This window comes from Paramormyrops kingsleyae, chromosome 3 (genome assembly GCF_048594095.1).
Source record: "Paramormyrops kingsleyae isolate MSU_618 chromosome 3, PKINGS_0.4, whole genome shotgun sequence".
Taxonomy (NCBI): domain Eukaryota; kingdom Metazoa; phylum Chordata; class Actinopteri; order Osteoglossiformes; family Mormyridae; genus Paramormyrops; species Paramormyrops kingsleyae.
In genome coordinates, this window is record NC_132799.1 from 5,462,968 (window position 1) to 5,479,874 (window position 16,907).

Consider the following 16,907-nt stretch of genomic DNA (forward strand, 5'->3'; position numbering starts at 1 on the left):
GTTACTTTGACTTTCCCTACTCAGAATGCCCTGGACCTGAATCTACCATACGATGATTGTTTTCCCTTCTCTTCCCCACAGATGTCACCACGGCGAACGCTGTACCGCACCCTGTCGGACGAGAGCGTGTGCGGGAACAGGAAGTGTACGTCCTTTGCTGCCTCCCGCTGTTCTGTGTTGGACCAGGTGCTGCCCAGTGACATCCTCTTCAGCACCACGCCGCCGTACCACAGCACCTTACCACCCCGTGCGTTCCTTGGCCCTGGGGGGTCCAATCTGAGCAGTGAGTACTTCCACCTATAACCTAAACCCAACTTCTGCTCTCCAGCATGAAGGATTACATGATGGATAGTGGCCCTCTTGAAACCGGCTTATCTTGCCGGTTTTCAAAAAAGTTCTGGGTTTCTGAACCAATCTGGATACTGCATACTGCATATGCATACTGGTCCAACTACAGCTACAATACAGATATTTTGGTGACAAATGCAGACCAGTCTGAGTCCAAAGTTTTATTGAAGAATGCTCTGGAAATTTCCGCCAAGCATGAATGCATCTGACCAGCTGAGACCAAAAACCACTAAGGGTTTGCACTGACTGTCTTACTTGTAGTGATCACGTGTCAGTGAATGCAGGCTAACCACAGACATGCTTAATAATAGGGATCTCAAGCCTGACCAACCAACAGACCACAAACTACCTATTAAAAAATCTGTTATTTAATAGTGCTGTCAAGTCCACTGAACGATAGTCATCACAGGTGTTGCTGTGCATGAAACCAAAAACTCTGTCATGGTTTCACACTGCAAAATAAGAGCAGCCCTGTTGCTAAAAAAAACAGAAAACATTGACTCTAAATAGCCACCATGTGTCACCTGTACAGCTGAGACCTCAAACCTGTTTAATGTGAGATTCTCCAAACCAATGGTGACCTCAGAGTCTCTGAAACTGTGTCCACATCTGCTCTGGCTAAATGAAAACTGCTGATATCCCAGCAATGGGAGATCTAGAATCACAGACATCAACCGTGACTTTAGGTGCGCTGTTGAACATGCTGTTTTTGCTAGGGAACGTGGCATGCGTCCATGATCGCTTCATTTCCTCGATCACTGTCCGACGTTGATGATATCCAGGCCCCAGCTCTCGCTCATGTTTTCTTTGGGCCCTCAACCATCTGCCTGACAAGATTCACCAGAAATGGACATGAACTGACAAGGTTCAGGACCTTGGGTTGAAGCAGTGTTCCAGTACGGGTCTAGCAGTTGAATCCCTTTGAACGAGGTGCTTAACCTGAACTTCTCTGGTGGAACACTTGGCCTGATAAATGTGGAAAAATAAATCTGAGTCGCTTTGTGTGGACGTGTCAGCTAAGAGGCAGAATGTACATGTACGGTGAGGAGAGCCCTTGGATGATTTCGGTATGTGAAGAACTGCAATGAGGCATCTGACATTTGCTGTCCCTGGCAGAGTTTCAGTAATGAGTTGCCACTTGTCAGAGCTGGCCGGATATTTCCCTGGGATTGGGCTCACCGTGAGGTCTGAGCATGTGCAGCAGAGTTGGTGGGGGGGGGGGGGGCGGCCTTGCAGGGCCAGTGAACAAGAGGAGCAACCATTTGCTGGCATGGGGAAATCAGGCAGACTATTGTTGATAGCGTATGTCTTATCTCCCCTGTGGTGGGGGCCATCTATGCATGGTGGTCTTTTCTGGTCTGCGAGTTACAACCCCCCCCCCCACATAGATGTCACTCGACACAGACAGATTCCAGACTGTCTGGAAGACTGTTATAATACATGTCATGTTTTTCCACAACCACAGAAGAAGAAAGAAGGCAAACAATCTGAGAGACTTCTCAGTGTTCGGCTGTGAGATGGAGATAAATTAGGTCAGGGGGACTTTTTCCTGTCTAGTGTCTCGTTTCTTGAAATGCGCGGCGCTGAGGTGACGGTTTCGATCCCTGACGGATGAAGGGAGGTGGAGATGATGGGTGGATGAGTGGATGATGACCCCCCCCCCGGCTGGCCAGTTGCTGGTGCCCTGACAGCAGCACATGGGGGCCCTCAGCTGTCAAACGGCACACGTGAGAACAGCTTGATCAGCTTGGGATCACTGCAGCCATTTTGTTCAACGTTATTCTGACCCAATCATCTCTGTCTCTTTAGCCTCTACCAACACTACACACCATCTAGCCGTCATCTCGGCCCAGTCCCTCCAATCATGCTCATCACCAGAGGGAATCATGGGTGTTTTTTTTTAATATCTTTTTCATTTTGTCGAATACGACCCAGTCTCCGTATTGCTGTTGACCTTCCCACGGAGCACGGCTGCTTTGGGCTTTCCTGTGCAGCTGCGAGTCACATTCAGCAAATGCTCTGCCTGAGGTCAAAGGTCATTAGCCGGCTGTCAGCTGTAACGGGTGCGGGGTGACCGGTTCGGGAGGAATGAGGTGCAAAAAGAGTCCCTGTGTTCCCTCCTTCTTTATCCTGCCTCACTACCTCCCTTTTCATCAAAACTCTCTAATGGGGGTGAGAAGTGAGAAGAGTTCCTGACATTTTAAATACTCAGTGAGGCTCATTAGTCCAGGCTGTCTTTCCTAAGATAGAAGTTAAGCCCCTAAGTCTCTGGTGTTGAAGGTGGCGGGATGGCCACCTCTTAGAAGGAGGGAGGGTTACAAGTTCACATAATACCCAGAGAACCACTGTTTACCCATTAGCCTGTATACTGACTTCTGTGATTAACCAGCTGCGTAAATAGCAATTTTATAAATGCTTCTGCTAAGTGTTAGATAGCGCTGTTGTTTTTGTTGGCTAAAGCTCATGGGGACTGGCTCGGGTTTAAATAAAGCGGACCTGGGGTACGTCCCGTAGCCCGACCTGGACCTGCTCCCAGAGGGTGCTGGAGTTTGGCCAGCCAGGCTGGTCGCTGACCCCAGGTGCTGTCTCCACAGATGAATTCTGGTTCTCAGACGGCTCCCTGGCAGATAAGCCCAAGTTGGCAGACCCGGGCCTGATGCCCCTGCCGGACACTGCCTCCGGCCTCGACTGGTCTCACCTGGTCAGCGCTGCCCGAGCTTTTGAAGGTAGGGTTCGGTGCTGGTTTATTTCCCTCCTGGCCACTAGGGGAGCAGTAGGTGACGCCTTGGAGAAATACTCCACCAGCTCTGTCCGACAGTGCTTCTAAACTCCTTAATGCTGTTTTTATGTAAACCCGGATTATTATTTTTTTTCTCCATCCGTTTTCTTTGCCCCCCTGGTGGTTCTCAAAGGTGCTAATTTAGAAAAGAGGGGTGTATTTTCTGCAAGGAACTGAAGCCATTTGCACGCCGTAAACCCAGCAAGCAGCCACTCAGGAAAATGGCTCTAACGACTGCTTCCTGTAATTAGGCGTTTGCCTGCCAGTTTTTGGCAATTACAGTTGTTCAGTCCCCTTCATCCATTTGCATTTGAAAAGGCAGCTCTCTCTGTCTCTTGGTGCTGGTAACTCCAAATGGGTTAAGGCTCTTTAGCACGCGGGCGCTAACGTCTTGTCGGTGAATCATTTGCGAAAATGAAAGACTCGTCTTTTTTGCTGTTACAGTTTGGCTTGTACACCGAACACGGGTTCCCAGTGAGATTGGAGTAACATAGCTCGGATACAGCTGGTCGTGGCTGGGGCGCCCAATGCCGGATGCACCAGATACGGGCCACACGCAGGTCGCTGGCACCGATATCGGGAACCGTAGCTGTCAAAAGCCGGGAGGTTGTACCCCTGCTGCCATGGCGACGGCCTTTTAAGACGCAAGCCAGCGTGGCATTAAGGATTGATAAAAGAATGTTTGGGGAGGCTGGTGAATCGGTGGGTGGCAGTCAGAATAGGGGGGTCGGGGGTGTATCAAATTAGCACAGACGGACTGGTATAATTTGCTTGTCGGTTTGATTTATGCATTCTGCCTCCCTCCTAACACACACTCACGGTGACATGTCATTTCATGAAAGGTGGACTGTGTGCACAGTCTCTCCATTAGCGGGCTGGCTAGGCTACAAGACTAACAGCTATGCTACAAGGCTTAAGCCTAAGCTACAAGGCTAAAGGCTAAGCTACAAAGCTAAAGGCTAGGCTACAATGCTAACGGTGCCTTTCAGCTGCGCACCAAGGTGTTCGAGGCCCAGAGGAGAGGAGACATCCAATGCACAGAGCATCCCCGTGAGCTCCACTTTACCTCGAATGGATGTCAGGCAAAAACACAAAGGAAACACGATCTTCCCCTTTTGTTTTGGCTTTCTTTGTCTTTAATTGCTGCCGCCACCCTTTCATTTTCTGGCCGCCCAGCCATGTGTCGCACGGGCAAATTGCTCGATGGAGGAGGGGATGTAATTGCTGTAGAGGGTATGTGTACCATAATGAGGGGCTCTGTGGCTCAGGGCAGGCATGAACATGGTTAAAGATGCGCACCAGGCCCCATCAGTGCGCTGAAGCTCGTCTATGTTTCACTGTCTACTTTGTGATAAGTAACGTCAACCTGAAGGAGTTCCTTAGTCTAACTGAGCTTACTGTGCTGCGTGGGAAAGCCGTCCATCGGTGAGGCATGGCTAGTGGCTTGGCGAGTGCAGAAGTCTGTTTCTTGACTTTGAGCGGCACATAGTCGCGTGGACCCAAGACACTCCATACACTTACATGAACTACAACAAGGACAGACAAGGCTATTGGTGAAGGGAACGCAGAATCTGATGCTTGGTTCAAAGAATTATATATTAAGGAGAGTTTTTAATGACTTAGAGAAAAGGTAACAATGGTAGGGGCAAATTCATTGTGTATCCAGTTAAAGATTTTTTGATCAAAAGTGAGAAGCTTCCATGTCCCAGTCATGGGAACATAAGGCAATTATTTCTGCAGTATTATTGCTGAGGATGCCTTGAGATCTTTAATGATCACAGACATGCCCTGGGCTTTGTGCTCACTTCAAAGACAGAAGCTTTGATAAATGACCTGTGAGTCCATAAGGGTCCTCTCGTACTTGTGGTGCTTGTGCTCTCATTCATCATGAGCGGTAAATTAGTGGCTGAGTGTCTCACCTACCCGCTCCGCTGGATCAGCGCTGAGCATCCAAGCTGCATTCATTGGTGCAGGAGCCGTATGCGATGTGGTGCTATTGGTCGTCAGTCAACTTGGCCTTGAGTCCAGGCATCTGCTAGCCTCAGTACCCCTGGTTGGGTTTATAAACCCACCCGACTAGTAAGCCAGTATTAGTCAAAGCCGATACAGTCCCCTAGGCAAACTTCACCACCAGGTGCCCTGGAAAACGTCACTGCCTAATTTACTTTGTTAATTTGGTGCCCCCTCAGAAGATTCAACCATAAGGCAGGCAATTATGTCACATATGCGGTGGACTAGCTATGCTGTTAGATCTTGCTATCACTTGGGCCTTGCAGGTTTGATAGGTCAGTTCAAGATCAGTTAAGCGTTTCTTCCGTTATTGGTTTACACGGGGGTCTCAGGACGGTTTTGGCACTCTGGTCATTTTTTTGTGTTTCAGTCTTTGATTTCTGTTCCTGAGGGCTTCCCAAATGAATGGAAATCCGATGCTTCAGGAGGAATCGAAGAAGCATCCGGGTTATCCATCAGCTGTGGTTCTTCTCGGTTCTCTCTCCGTTTTCCCTGTGTAATTCAAGAAAATCATCTCCTCTGGAATCCATCAAAACATCCTTGTATCCTGATTAAAATCTAAAAAATACACTGGGAGAAACAATGACTGTTTGTGCTGGGTCATGTCTGTTTCCACTTTACCGGATCTCAGGATTAGCGTGACGCAACTTGTAATCGCGGTAGAAGTCGAATCCAGGCGTTCCGTGTAGCATACTGGCCTCTTTGGTGCATGTTGTTGCTGTGAATTGTGAGGTTTTATTTTCCTTGTTCCTCTTCCTTCCTCCTGTTCATGAACCCTTGCAGTTTCACAGAAATCACTATTCATCGTACAATACGGTGCAATAAGCTGCGATAATAGTCACTTGTCACTCCTGCACTTCATGTTATGCTATTGTCATAGTCTGTCTATCTTGTAATTCCCCCAAATCTTGAGGCTCCAAATTATAGGCATAAATAGCATAAATGATATTTTTTATTCTGGGATTTGTACTGAATACCTTTATGGATGCAGTGTGAGTCCAATGAGCTCTGCTTTCGACTTGTGGGGTGAGTGTGTGGGTGTCAGTGACCGTGTGATGTTCGGCTGGACAGCCAGAGTGGTGGCGGCTGGTTCGATGCATGATGTCTTCACACTGTAGTTAAACCATCAATGTTTGGCCCCTGGGTCCTGCTCCTTCTTCAGAAATGCTTCCTGTCCACTTGCAGAAGTGGTCAAATTTAGCTGGTCAGCGATATAAATACAGAAGCCTGGGGGCCAAATAAAGCGAACAAATGCATGCTGTTCCTGACAAGAGCTGTATGTTCACCCCCAGACCAGCGGGTGGCCTCCTTCTGCACCATGACGGACACGCAGCGGACCGAGGCGCTGCAGATCTCTGAGGAGCTCACCAGACAGATGGCCGCCATGGAGGGCGTGGCTCTGGAGGCAGGGTAGGTGGGGCTCTGGCCATTCATGGGTGAATACCGCACCCTGGTGACTTTTAGATGGTTAACCACATGCTCCACCCCTTATCTGACCCCTCCCACAACATCTCTGGCTCTTTGACCATCAGAGAGAGCGCCCCTGCAACACTCACCGGCAAAGTTAACCAGCTGGAGTTGATACTCAGGCAGCTGCAATTCGACCTACGAAAGGTATGGCGGTGGTCTCCATGGAAATTAGATTGGCTCATTGGTGTCAGAGCGATGCATTTGTAATGCGGCTGTGGGTGTGATGATGCAGTTTTAGCGCTGGCGCAGGCCATCTGTCAGTGTTTTGGTGCTGTTTTGGTACGGGCCGTGTCTGTTTTGAGCGTGCATGTTCTTTGTTTATTCCCCCCCCCCCTCCCCATAGGAAAAGGAGGACAAGGTCATGCTGCAGGTGGAGGTGCAGAACCTGCGGGAGGACAACATGCGGCTGCAGGAGGAGAGCCAGACGGCGGCGGCGCAGCTGCGCAGGTTCACCGAGTGGTTCTTCCACACCATTGATAAGAAACCATGAGGCCAGCATGAGGAGAACCTGGGCCGGTGTTGACGGGGCAAGCTCGGAGCAGGACCGCGGGGTTCCGGAACTGATATCTCACTGTTTACTTGGTCATCTTCAAGTAGAATGGGTGGTGATGGGGGACTGGCTTGGGAACCCCCCCAAGGACAAGCTAAGGACAATGAACGAGTAGGGTCTCCTATGGTGGACTGTCACAGCAGCAGGGACGGACACCAGTGAAAACACAGTGGTAAAAAATGAATGTAACCCACTCCACTCCTCTCTTCCCACCCCCATTAGCAGGAACGGTCAAATCCATCTCTATCTGTATGAAACAAACCCACCAAGAGATCTCCAAAATAAAATGGTGCTCTTTTTTCCATTTGCTTTTATGTTGTTTATGTCCACTGTCACCTCGTTGTAGCAATAATGAAGATCTGTAGTCACAAAACTGTGTTTAACAGTTAGCACTAAAGTCACAATCCTGTTAGCGATTTATTTTACAGGAACCGGTGCCTGACGTTAACAGTGTAAGACTTTTTTTTCATTATGTTTTAACTGCGTTCTTTCGTGTAAAACTTGCCTTCGTCCATGACTGGCTGAGATTATAACTCCGTATGTATAGTTGAGTCCAGCGAAATCAGTTCTTATGCAGTCAGCCTAGACCAGAGCGTGGGGAGGTGGCCAGGTAACTGCTTTTCATGCCACAATGTGTGTCCCTGTTCAGATACTCCTGTATTTAACACCCTTATTTAAGCTTATTTAACCCAAAATTGTTTATTTTGGTAAGAGTACCTGTTTCATCTTTATTCTGCACTACGAAAAGAGCTCTGTGCGGGCTAATATGTATGTAGTTGCCCAGGGCTATATATAAATGTATAAATATATATATAAAATATATATGGAAAGGATGTTTTTTTTTTCTTTTGAGACTCCAACATTTGGATGCTGCTAGTTTACAGTTTGTTGGTTTGTAAGCTTTTACAGATGTCTTTCTTGGTAAAATTGTTTCATTTCAAGACGGGACCTTCGTTTGTTTGCCTGTTATTATGTTTTTTTTTTTATTTAAATAAATGTAGAGGATATGACTACTGGCTTGCCTCCGCCCTCCTTGGGGAGAATACACGCTGTAAAGGACAGGGGTTAATATTAATTTTCATTTGTTTGCTGATTTATCTGCCTGAAATTCATCTCCAAACCTGGCTTTACACAACGGGACCTGTGGGGAGGTCCTGACAGGGTTTGCTTTTCGACATGCTGATTGTGTGTGTGTGTGTGTGTGTGTGTGTGTGCGTGTGCGTGTGCGTGTGTGTGTCCTGTCGTACAGGGTCTTCCCTGTCTCTGCCCTGTGTTGACTGGTATATGCTCCAGAACCCCGATAACTATCAAATGGGATTTTTCCACTGACCTACAGGTACCAGGTCGAACCTGAGCCATACCGCGGAAAGCGACTAATTATAGCGCAGTTCCAGCTTGCTTCGGTTTTCCACTGCAGAAGAGTCGGCTCGGTAACGGCGTTGTCGGGTCTGGAGAGCGACAGTGACGTAAATCCAAAGTGGTGCTTATTTACTGTTCACACTGTACATCATGTGCAATTATTATTTTTTCTTTCTGTGTGCTAATTTCCACTAGCACGTCTGTGAGAATCGCTGTTATGCAAGTATCTAACGCAAGCAGAATTACCATTCGGTTGCATAAATTTGCATTATCAATCCATTCCACTCAGCTGTTATATAGTTCTTTTTAGTAGAAGGTTGAAAATTTTTAAGTTCCAAGTTATCAGGAATGCACTGGTTCATCACAATGTGCAATACTACTACTAATTAATAATATATATAATGTACATTTTTTTCTTTAGATAATCCATGCGCTGCACACCAGCTTCTCCGTGCATTTCAACGAATCAGATGATGGTGACGCAACCAACTCAGTTTGGTTACGCTAGTAAGCAGAGTCATATCAGCGCGGGTTCAGCTTGGGTGCTTTACAATGGAAAACCTCCAGTTCGCAGTACGGCTCAGGTCCAGTTCGGTTCTCAGTGTCAGTGGAAAAGCTCCAAAAGATAAGCAGTTAGAGAATGGATGAATGATGGGCGGGTGCATGGATGGATCTTCAGAAGATCTATTGTGTATTCCGCTTTGGTTTTTACACTGTTCTTGAGACCACCAGTCTGAATTGTATTGCAGGGTATGAAAAGATGGTGGGAATTGTTACCATAGAGATAATATTAACATGTCGTTAACACACAAAGTTAGCAGCTCTTAATGATTTATTTGTTGTTTTTTTTTCCCTTAAACTGAGAAGCATGGAAGCACCTCTCATTACCAGTAATACTGGGCATTAGATCTTTAGCTGACAGCTGCTTAGACTCCAAACACCGTGAGGCACGTTTGAAACCTACATGTTGCTTCTGTGATATTACAAAGTCAGAAAACACAGCGTTACATTATTTATCTGTCATTCTGGAGAGTGAAGGTCATTTGCAGACGACATCATTCGATTTTAGGGGAGCTGGACAGGTAGGAGCAGAGAATCCTGTTGTGTTTAGATGATGGAGTCACAGCAGGTGACACAAGTGCTTCTGGGACTTACAAACCGCCCCAGTGCATCGTGGGGGCAGGGTGAGCAGTGATCATCTCACCCTGCCCCCAGGTTCTTCAGAAAAATGTATACCACAACTTTTAAATCCCACATATCTTTCAGGGAATTTCTGGACTCGTTTAACCGGATCAAAAAATGCCCCTTAATCTGCTCACCTGACACGATATTGATATAATCTGTCAGGATGGCATGGATTGCTAAGAACGCTCCGGAATTCCAGAGATGGAATCTGCTCGGAATGCAGACATGTGGGAGTCCCGCTTTCCCATGGATTTTTCAGGGGAAATAACATGGATTAAACAAAACGCTCCCATTCAGCACATGTGGCATCAAGCTGGGCTGGAAGAGCGTTTGATGTGCTGTGAGGGGAAAACGCAGACTGGGCTGCCCCCCCATGCCAGTGTCAGTGAGGACGACAACATGGGCAGCATGTACTGGAGATGCACTGCCTGTCACACACTTAATTGGGACACTCTATAATCCAAGAAAAATAAATAATTGATTTGAATTGCTGTATTAAAAAGGCCGCAGAGATTTTGGAGAGAAACGCAGAAGTCCACTAGAATTCCACATGAGCAGGAAGTGCATGTGGGAGTGATTAACATGGAGAAAATACTTCCGTTTACTTCTGTTAATTTAAAACGTGCGTGTTTAATTATCTTGCCTACTTCCATCAATAAGGAATGCTGGAACTTGTGTGTGGACCGCTTGTTCAGACTGCAAAGCATGGCATTGTGGGACATGTAGGCCAGGCCCTTAACCTTCGTAGTGCATTTTCCGTCTCACTTCCTTCTCCATTATAAACTAGACCGCACCCAGTTCGGTTTCTATACAAAGCTCTCCCTGGATTCCCTGGAAGTCCTGAGAACATCCAGGCCTCGGTGGCAACAGCGCTGAGCAAACACACATGCGCAGTGTGTGGCTTCTGGCCAGGAATGCACTTCATTCAGCCGGTCTGGAAGCCATCTCCACGGCTTTGGGTTTATGAGCCCCAAGCTTCGCATCTGTGTGTTTTTTTGTTCCTCTTTAATTACTGAGGGCTTCCCTCCCTGCATTCTCTACATCTTTTATGCCAGCAAGCAAAAGCACTGCCCATATCGTCACTAACATGTACCAGAGTGTAAATACCCCAGGTTAAGTCTGTGAAGGGAGGGGTTTTGGGGAGGTGGGGGGCACGGTCTTGGAGTTTTGGAGACCTCTAGTGGAGGGTGACCCTGAGCAGAACACCCAAGCTGATTGCTTTTTTCTCCAAGCGAAGTTTCAGCCAATGGAAACCTCTGCTCGCGCACAGTGATGTAATCTTCCAAAACACCAATGGCAAACTGACCTGGGGGTGCACTGGACTGAAGGTGCCCTTCACCTTACGGATTAAGGCGTGACAGTCCTTAGCTCTTCATCCATCAAGCAGATCCTCCTGCCCAAGACCTCATCACCTCAAGTGCTTTAATCTGAACACAACACAGCTGGGCGAGACAAGAGATGGCATTGTTGGGGGGGGGGGGTGGACAGAGTCAAGTAAGGGACCGAAAAACAGGGGGGTCCAGGGAATGAGCCAGACAAGGGGGCAGGTCACTATAAATGTATAAAAGAGAGTAAAGTGTAGGCTACATGCACGCAAACATCTAACCCAGAGAATGAAGTATCATTCTGAAAACTCTGATTAAACATTGCAATGTGGATGAGTGAAAACTGAGACTTTTGAAAAGTCAGACTATAAAAGTGCCCTATTTGGTCCCAACTCATCATGTGACCCATCCCTGATTTGATCCCACTAGTTATACCCTCTCGTTGTCTGATTGGTTACCTGCAGTGAACAGGTCCAACATGGCGGATATGGAGGAGCTGCTTCCAATGGCGCTTTCCCTGTTGCTGACATGTATGCAGCCAAAAAGCGCCAAAAAACAGTGTGACTGCTGCATATTTGGACAAAGAGAAACGAGAATTTACCAGTCATTGTGTCGATGCACCCATGCCCAAAGTAGGCTAATGTCTATGTTATATATGTTTTGCTCATTTTAGTTAATATGGAAATACTTTCATAAATGATGTGGAAAAAGCCTGAGTGGATAGAAATCGTTTTCATTTGAAGCCGAAACACAGTACTGAGGATGTGTCGATAGCAGAGGTGGAAATTTCAGGTCCAGAAAGTATAAATCCAGACCACGATTTTGTTACAACCAACCAGCTGAGTACTCTGTGACAGTGGCTCTTCATACTCTGTTGGTTGGTTGAAACAAACTCCTGGTCTGGATTTTTACTTTATAGACCTGAAATGTCCACCTCTGGTCAATAGGGTGCTTTACACCACAAAGAAATATGACTAATTGCTTGATGAGGCAACGGGGAAGACTTTTAAGTGTTAATGCACTTAAAAAAAGTAAAATAAATACTGCTATAAGGTTTTAAATGTGACAGGCAGTTATTCCACATGTGTGAAACTCGCATCACTAATCTGAATTAATTTCAACATGTGTTAAAAGTCCATTCAACAATTGTCTGTGGTTATTTTGGAGCCATGTGCCTTTTGATTTTTTTAACAAAAATATGTCACAGTAGTTAAGACTGAAGGAGAAGTGAGTGTGATGTTTTGACTTTCCCCAAACAACATGCCTATCACTGAGTCTCTGCCCCATTCAGTTGATGCAATCAAATCAACTACAATCTTGTGGTTTGTTCCCTGAGATTGCCAGATGTAAAACAGAGAATGCCTTTCACATTTTGCTATGTATTATTAGCAACATTAGTCAGTTTAGTGAATAAATAAGACTATTCGCTAATTGCATTTATGTTAATTGTGGTTTAAAATCTGCAGTATTGTCCATCATGTTACTAACTATATTAAATGCAAGTTACATCAGAATCTGCTTGGTTAATTACACCCATATTGTTGACTAATCATGGGCTTTAGTCATCTTCACATCTTGTCTTAATTGGCAGGTTTCGTTCGAGTGAGTCGTCTAGCAGATGGTAATGAATTTGCGCTGTGTCTTAGTTCAGCTTCACCTGACTGGATGTAAACATTTGGCTGAGCAGAGATGTTTTCTGTTCTAAGGTAACAGCAAATGAAGAAATGATGCTGCCTGAGTGAAACATCTCCAGACGGTGGTGGTCACAGAAGCAGGCTTTCCAGATTCCCTCCATCCATCTGTATTCGTCACGCACATTGCTCGTCTGCTCTTTTTTTAGTCCGTTTTCCCTTGATTTTCCATACTGTCCCATCCTATTAGCAGTTTACCTGAATTGAAGAGCAAATTTCCAAAACTGACTCAGTCCACGCAACATGTTTTCAAGGAGATTTCTGTGGATTTAGTGAGTTTTGGAAAGTCCTTCGTTGGATTCCATGAGGACCGAGTGAGTTTTGGGAATATGCTCTTCAGTTGGTTAGCACGTAATGTTATGAGGTGTTCTATGCTTTTTCAGCGTGAGGAAGGGTTGTTCATGAACAGCCAATATAATCGATTATTTGCGGTAGTATACAGTCATATGTGAAACAGGACCATAGTGAGCCATCCAGAACTTTTTCCTACTGCTTAGGGGTCATAAAGTTGACATGGCAGACATTGCAAGCTGGGTCAGCACTAGCTGTAGGTAGACTAGGCAGCTGTCTAGGGGCCCTGAATTACCTGCGTTGTTGAGGGAATCAAATGATCAGTTTTCTTGGTGGGAGCGGGGCTCCCAAACTTTGCACTGGGCCCCTGAAAAGGTAGAGCCATCCCAGATCTCAAGCAATCGTCTCCTCACAGCACGCAGATCTGCTAGTTGCAGCTTTCCAGCCGTGATCGGGCCCTGTGGTGTTGCTATGGAAATACTGTAGGCGTCAGATCCCCCAGAGAAGCGCGACCGACGCCACTCCCGTGGGCCCAGGCGGTTTTTCGGCGTCGTGAAAAGACAGGAAGTGTGGTGAGGAATGCGAGGGCAGCAGCCTAGGGGGGTGCGTGACCTTTCAGTCTCAGACGGCGACCTTGACTCGCCGTCAAACACATCGTGGCTCCTGCAGGCCGACAGCTAAGCAGACAGACAACAGCTGGTAAAGAAGCGGGGAAGAGGGTCGAGGGTTAGGAGGTCAGGAAGCACGGTGGTCTGCAGCTAAAAAAAAAGATGGGTTAGGGGGAAGAGCAATCTTTCCATCTTTTAACTGTTTAGAAAGCAGAGGCGCATACAAGGGCGGGACTGACAGCTGATTGGCCCACAGAGTGCCTCCTCCCCTGTCACTCATCGATTCACAATAAATCATTGGCTAATGATAAGGTTGGCCCCCTTGTATAAATTATGACCCCCACCTTAAAAAAGAACCCTAGAATCACCCAGGGGCCTGGATCCTATTCGAGGCAGTATAGAGCACAAAACCTGGATTCGACCTAAACATAGTGCCAGTCTGGAAGGGAGTATCCGGATTGTTTTTCTTTTGAGGAAAGTCGTGACAGGAAACGGATAGGAGAGCATGTCCGTGGAGACATCTTCATCGCCTCCTGCAGCATCCCCACCTCTGAGAGGTGGGGGTCACATCGATTTCCGATGGGGTCGACTTCTTGGATGATGGCCCGAGGGCCACTTTTGTTGTGTGTGTTGCTGGCCCGTCGATTATGGAAAGTGTTCTTCAATCCACTAGTAGATGTGCATGGGGGTGTTGGGGGGGTGAGGGAGTAGAGTTTGAGGGAGTCGGTGACCTCCACATGACCCCCTCAGCAGCAATGAAAGTTTAAAAGCTGTTAAAGTGAAATAACTTGTGAATTCAGGGCAGAGCCTCCAAAACGTAACTATTCTGTCAACAGATGATACAGGCAGTCTGCTTTGCGTGGATCGAAAATGGGCTTTAGCTTACCCAGTTAACCAGCTTATGGTGCTGATGTTATAAATTAGTGACCGAGGCCAGGGTGTAAGGGGGGCCCACCTTATCATTAGCCAATGATATGTTTTGGTTCGGTGAGTGACAGGGGAGGGGGCCAATCAGCTTTCAGCTTGGGGTCAATGTCCCAATTTGCACCACCGGTGTGTATTCAGATCTGGTTGTTCTGGCGAAGAAGGGTGACCCACCCATTCAACCGGCGCCCCCATGAGGCAGCCTGCGTGCCTCCGATGTGCTGCAATGTCCGTGTAATTAGGCTGCTCCCAGCTGTTCCTCCGAATCACAGGGAACTGGCGAGACAAACAAGAAAATCGTTAACATTGATTTTCACGAGGTTGGAGCAATAATTAACTGACGTGTCAGCTGGCCAGGGTAGATGTTGTTTTACTTTCTCTTCGACAGGCCCGGAGTCGCCTGGAAAGGCTGGGCGAAGAGCTATTTAACTGTGAAATCCTAAGTCAGATGTAGGTGGGTGTCAGACGTTATCCACATGTATAGGATAATATAAATGGTAACTTTGGCGTCAACCATCTGCTGTGAGCCAGTAGAAGCGAAATGGAGGGATGACTAGTGACAAATGAGACACACTACTGCAAACGGGCCTGCGCACTTGTGCTCTGCCAGTCCGAAATGAGATCACTGTGGATCACACAGGAAGAGAGCATGACGTGTATGAGCGAGGGGGACATATGAAAATGACCTTTCTGTGTGTGTTTGTGTGGAAATCAACATGCATCCGCAGAAGCAATGTATAGGATGCGGTCGTGTAATTTTTTAACTGCTCTGCTGGATTACTGTGGTTCTTTTCTAACCATTAACTACTTATGAGGATGAGGGGGCACAGCTGAGCTGAGTCGTGAGGTAGATGTGTATCCATTTCCAGAATTCGTCTTCCCAGAAAGAATATTCCCAGGATGCTTATTCCCCCGATTGCATATTCCCGAAATTGATATTCGCATGGATGCGACACTGTTTACGTTTCTTCGTTTCCCTTCCTGAAACCCCCGACGAGGAACTCCCCAAAAAATGAGACGCACATTGAAAAGTCGGCATCAAACGGGATTGTCCGCGGGGCAAACTATTTTGATGTTTGTCCTGCCGCTGTGGTTTACTAGAGAGATCTTTCAGTTCCTGAGGATGCTGGGTAGGAGTTCGGTCTGCAAACATTCGCCCCGGTACCCATTCAAAATACAACCAAGATGGGCTTTCCTCAAACGTCAATATGCACGGATGCACGGGGTCTGGCAGTGATGAATCGCCTGGACCCTGTCACCCCATAATCTGTGCTTGGCACAGATGGCGTAGCATGGATGAGGCCTGTAGACCTACTGGGGACACTGATCTCAGGCAGTCATGTATGGACGTATGCTCTGGTACGCCTGTCGATGTCTCACCCTAGACAGACATGCGCCCATGTGCATATGCTATATGCTATTGGAACAGCTGTGTCACTATGTACTCCAGTCGGCTTGCAGATCGGCTGGCTACTGCAGCGTTGACGGCTGCGATGTCTCTCTCTTTCGCTCCATCTGGTCGACCTGCATCCGGAGATGACTCAGGTACCATTTTTATGGTACAGAAATAATTTTGTGATGCTGAGTTTCTGGGAACCTGGTTTCACAGCCAGAATTAGTGGCTGCTATTATGGGAGAAGGCGTTTACCTAATATGTTACATGTGTTTTGTTTATATTCAACAGCTTGAAAGCTGGATGCTCGTGTTCAGCAGGGGAACTGGCACAGGCTGGGGCGGATCTAGGGTTTTATGCAGTGGGAGGCATAAGATGGGCCATAATTCATTAAGAGGGCCAACCTTATCATTAGCCAATGGTGTGCCTTTAATCAGTGAGTGACAGATGAGGTGGCACTCCGAGGGCCAATCAGCTTTCAGCCCCTGTTTACACCCCTGAGCACAGGTATCATGCAGATGAGTGTTTCCTTCAAATCGGTGACTGCTGACTTCCAGGAGGGTGGAAACTGGGTGGAGCCCTGCGTCACCGTGGCACCTTTGCTAGCAGATGAAAGGCATCTTTTGTCTCTGTTAGGCTCACCGGAGGCTTGGAGAGCGGCCGCCTCGTTTGCGCTTCTCTGCCGGAGCCACAGCTGTGTTTACAAGCGGGTTCAGCCAGGGTGAGCGTGAAGAGACTGCGAATGGCAATGGATGCATTCTGGGAGTGATTTGTGAAATTCTGGGCCAACAGTGGCTTCCCTTCAGATGTGGTCCACACCCACGGCAGCACAGGGGGATTATGGGAGCGTCATGGCAGCCGTCTGGCAGCTATAGCGCGAAGCTGCTCACATCCCCACCGCGTACCACGCAAAACAACGTGTTCCTCCAGGTTCTGCTCATAACTCAGAAAAACAGGTGCGCCACCCCGGCGAG

General features: G+C 47.4%; 1 protein-coding gene across 4 annotated transcripts in view; it reads left to right on the top strand.

The window, feature by feature from the left end:
• The window catches only part of LOC111835700 (signal-induced proliferation-associated 1-like protein 2), a 76,596-nt gene extending 68,429 nt beyond the window's left edge, over positions 1-8,167 (top strand). For 3 of the 4 annotated variants that reach the window (XM_023796273.2, XM_023796274.2, XM_023796271.2), the window contains 5 exons: positions 82-283; positions 2,943-3,074; positions 6,430-6,547; positions 6,670-6,751; positions 6,951-8,167. In XM_023796273.2, the coding sequence (XP_023652041.2) occupies positions 82-283; positions 2,943-3,074; positions 6,430-6,547; positions 6,670-6,751; positions 6,951-7,097 (681 nt within the window). In that variant the 3' untranslated portion in view covers positions 7,098-8,167. The remainder of the gene's footprint in view (positions 1-81; positions 284-2,942; positions 3,075-6,429; positions 6,548-6,669; positions 6,752-6,950) is intronic. The other variant, XM_023796275.2, reaches the window with a different exon arrangement.
• Positions 8,168-16,907: the final 8,740 nt, after the last annotated feature.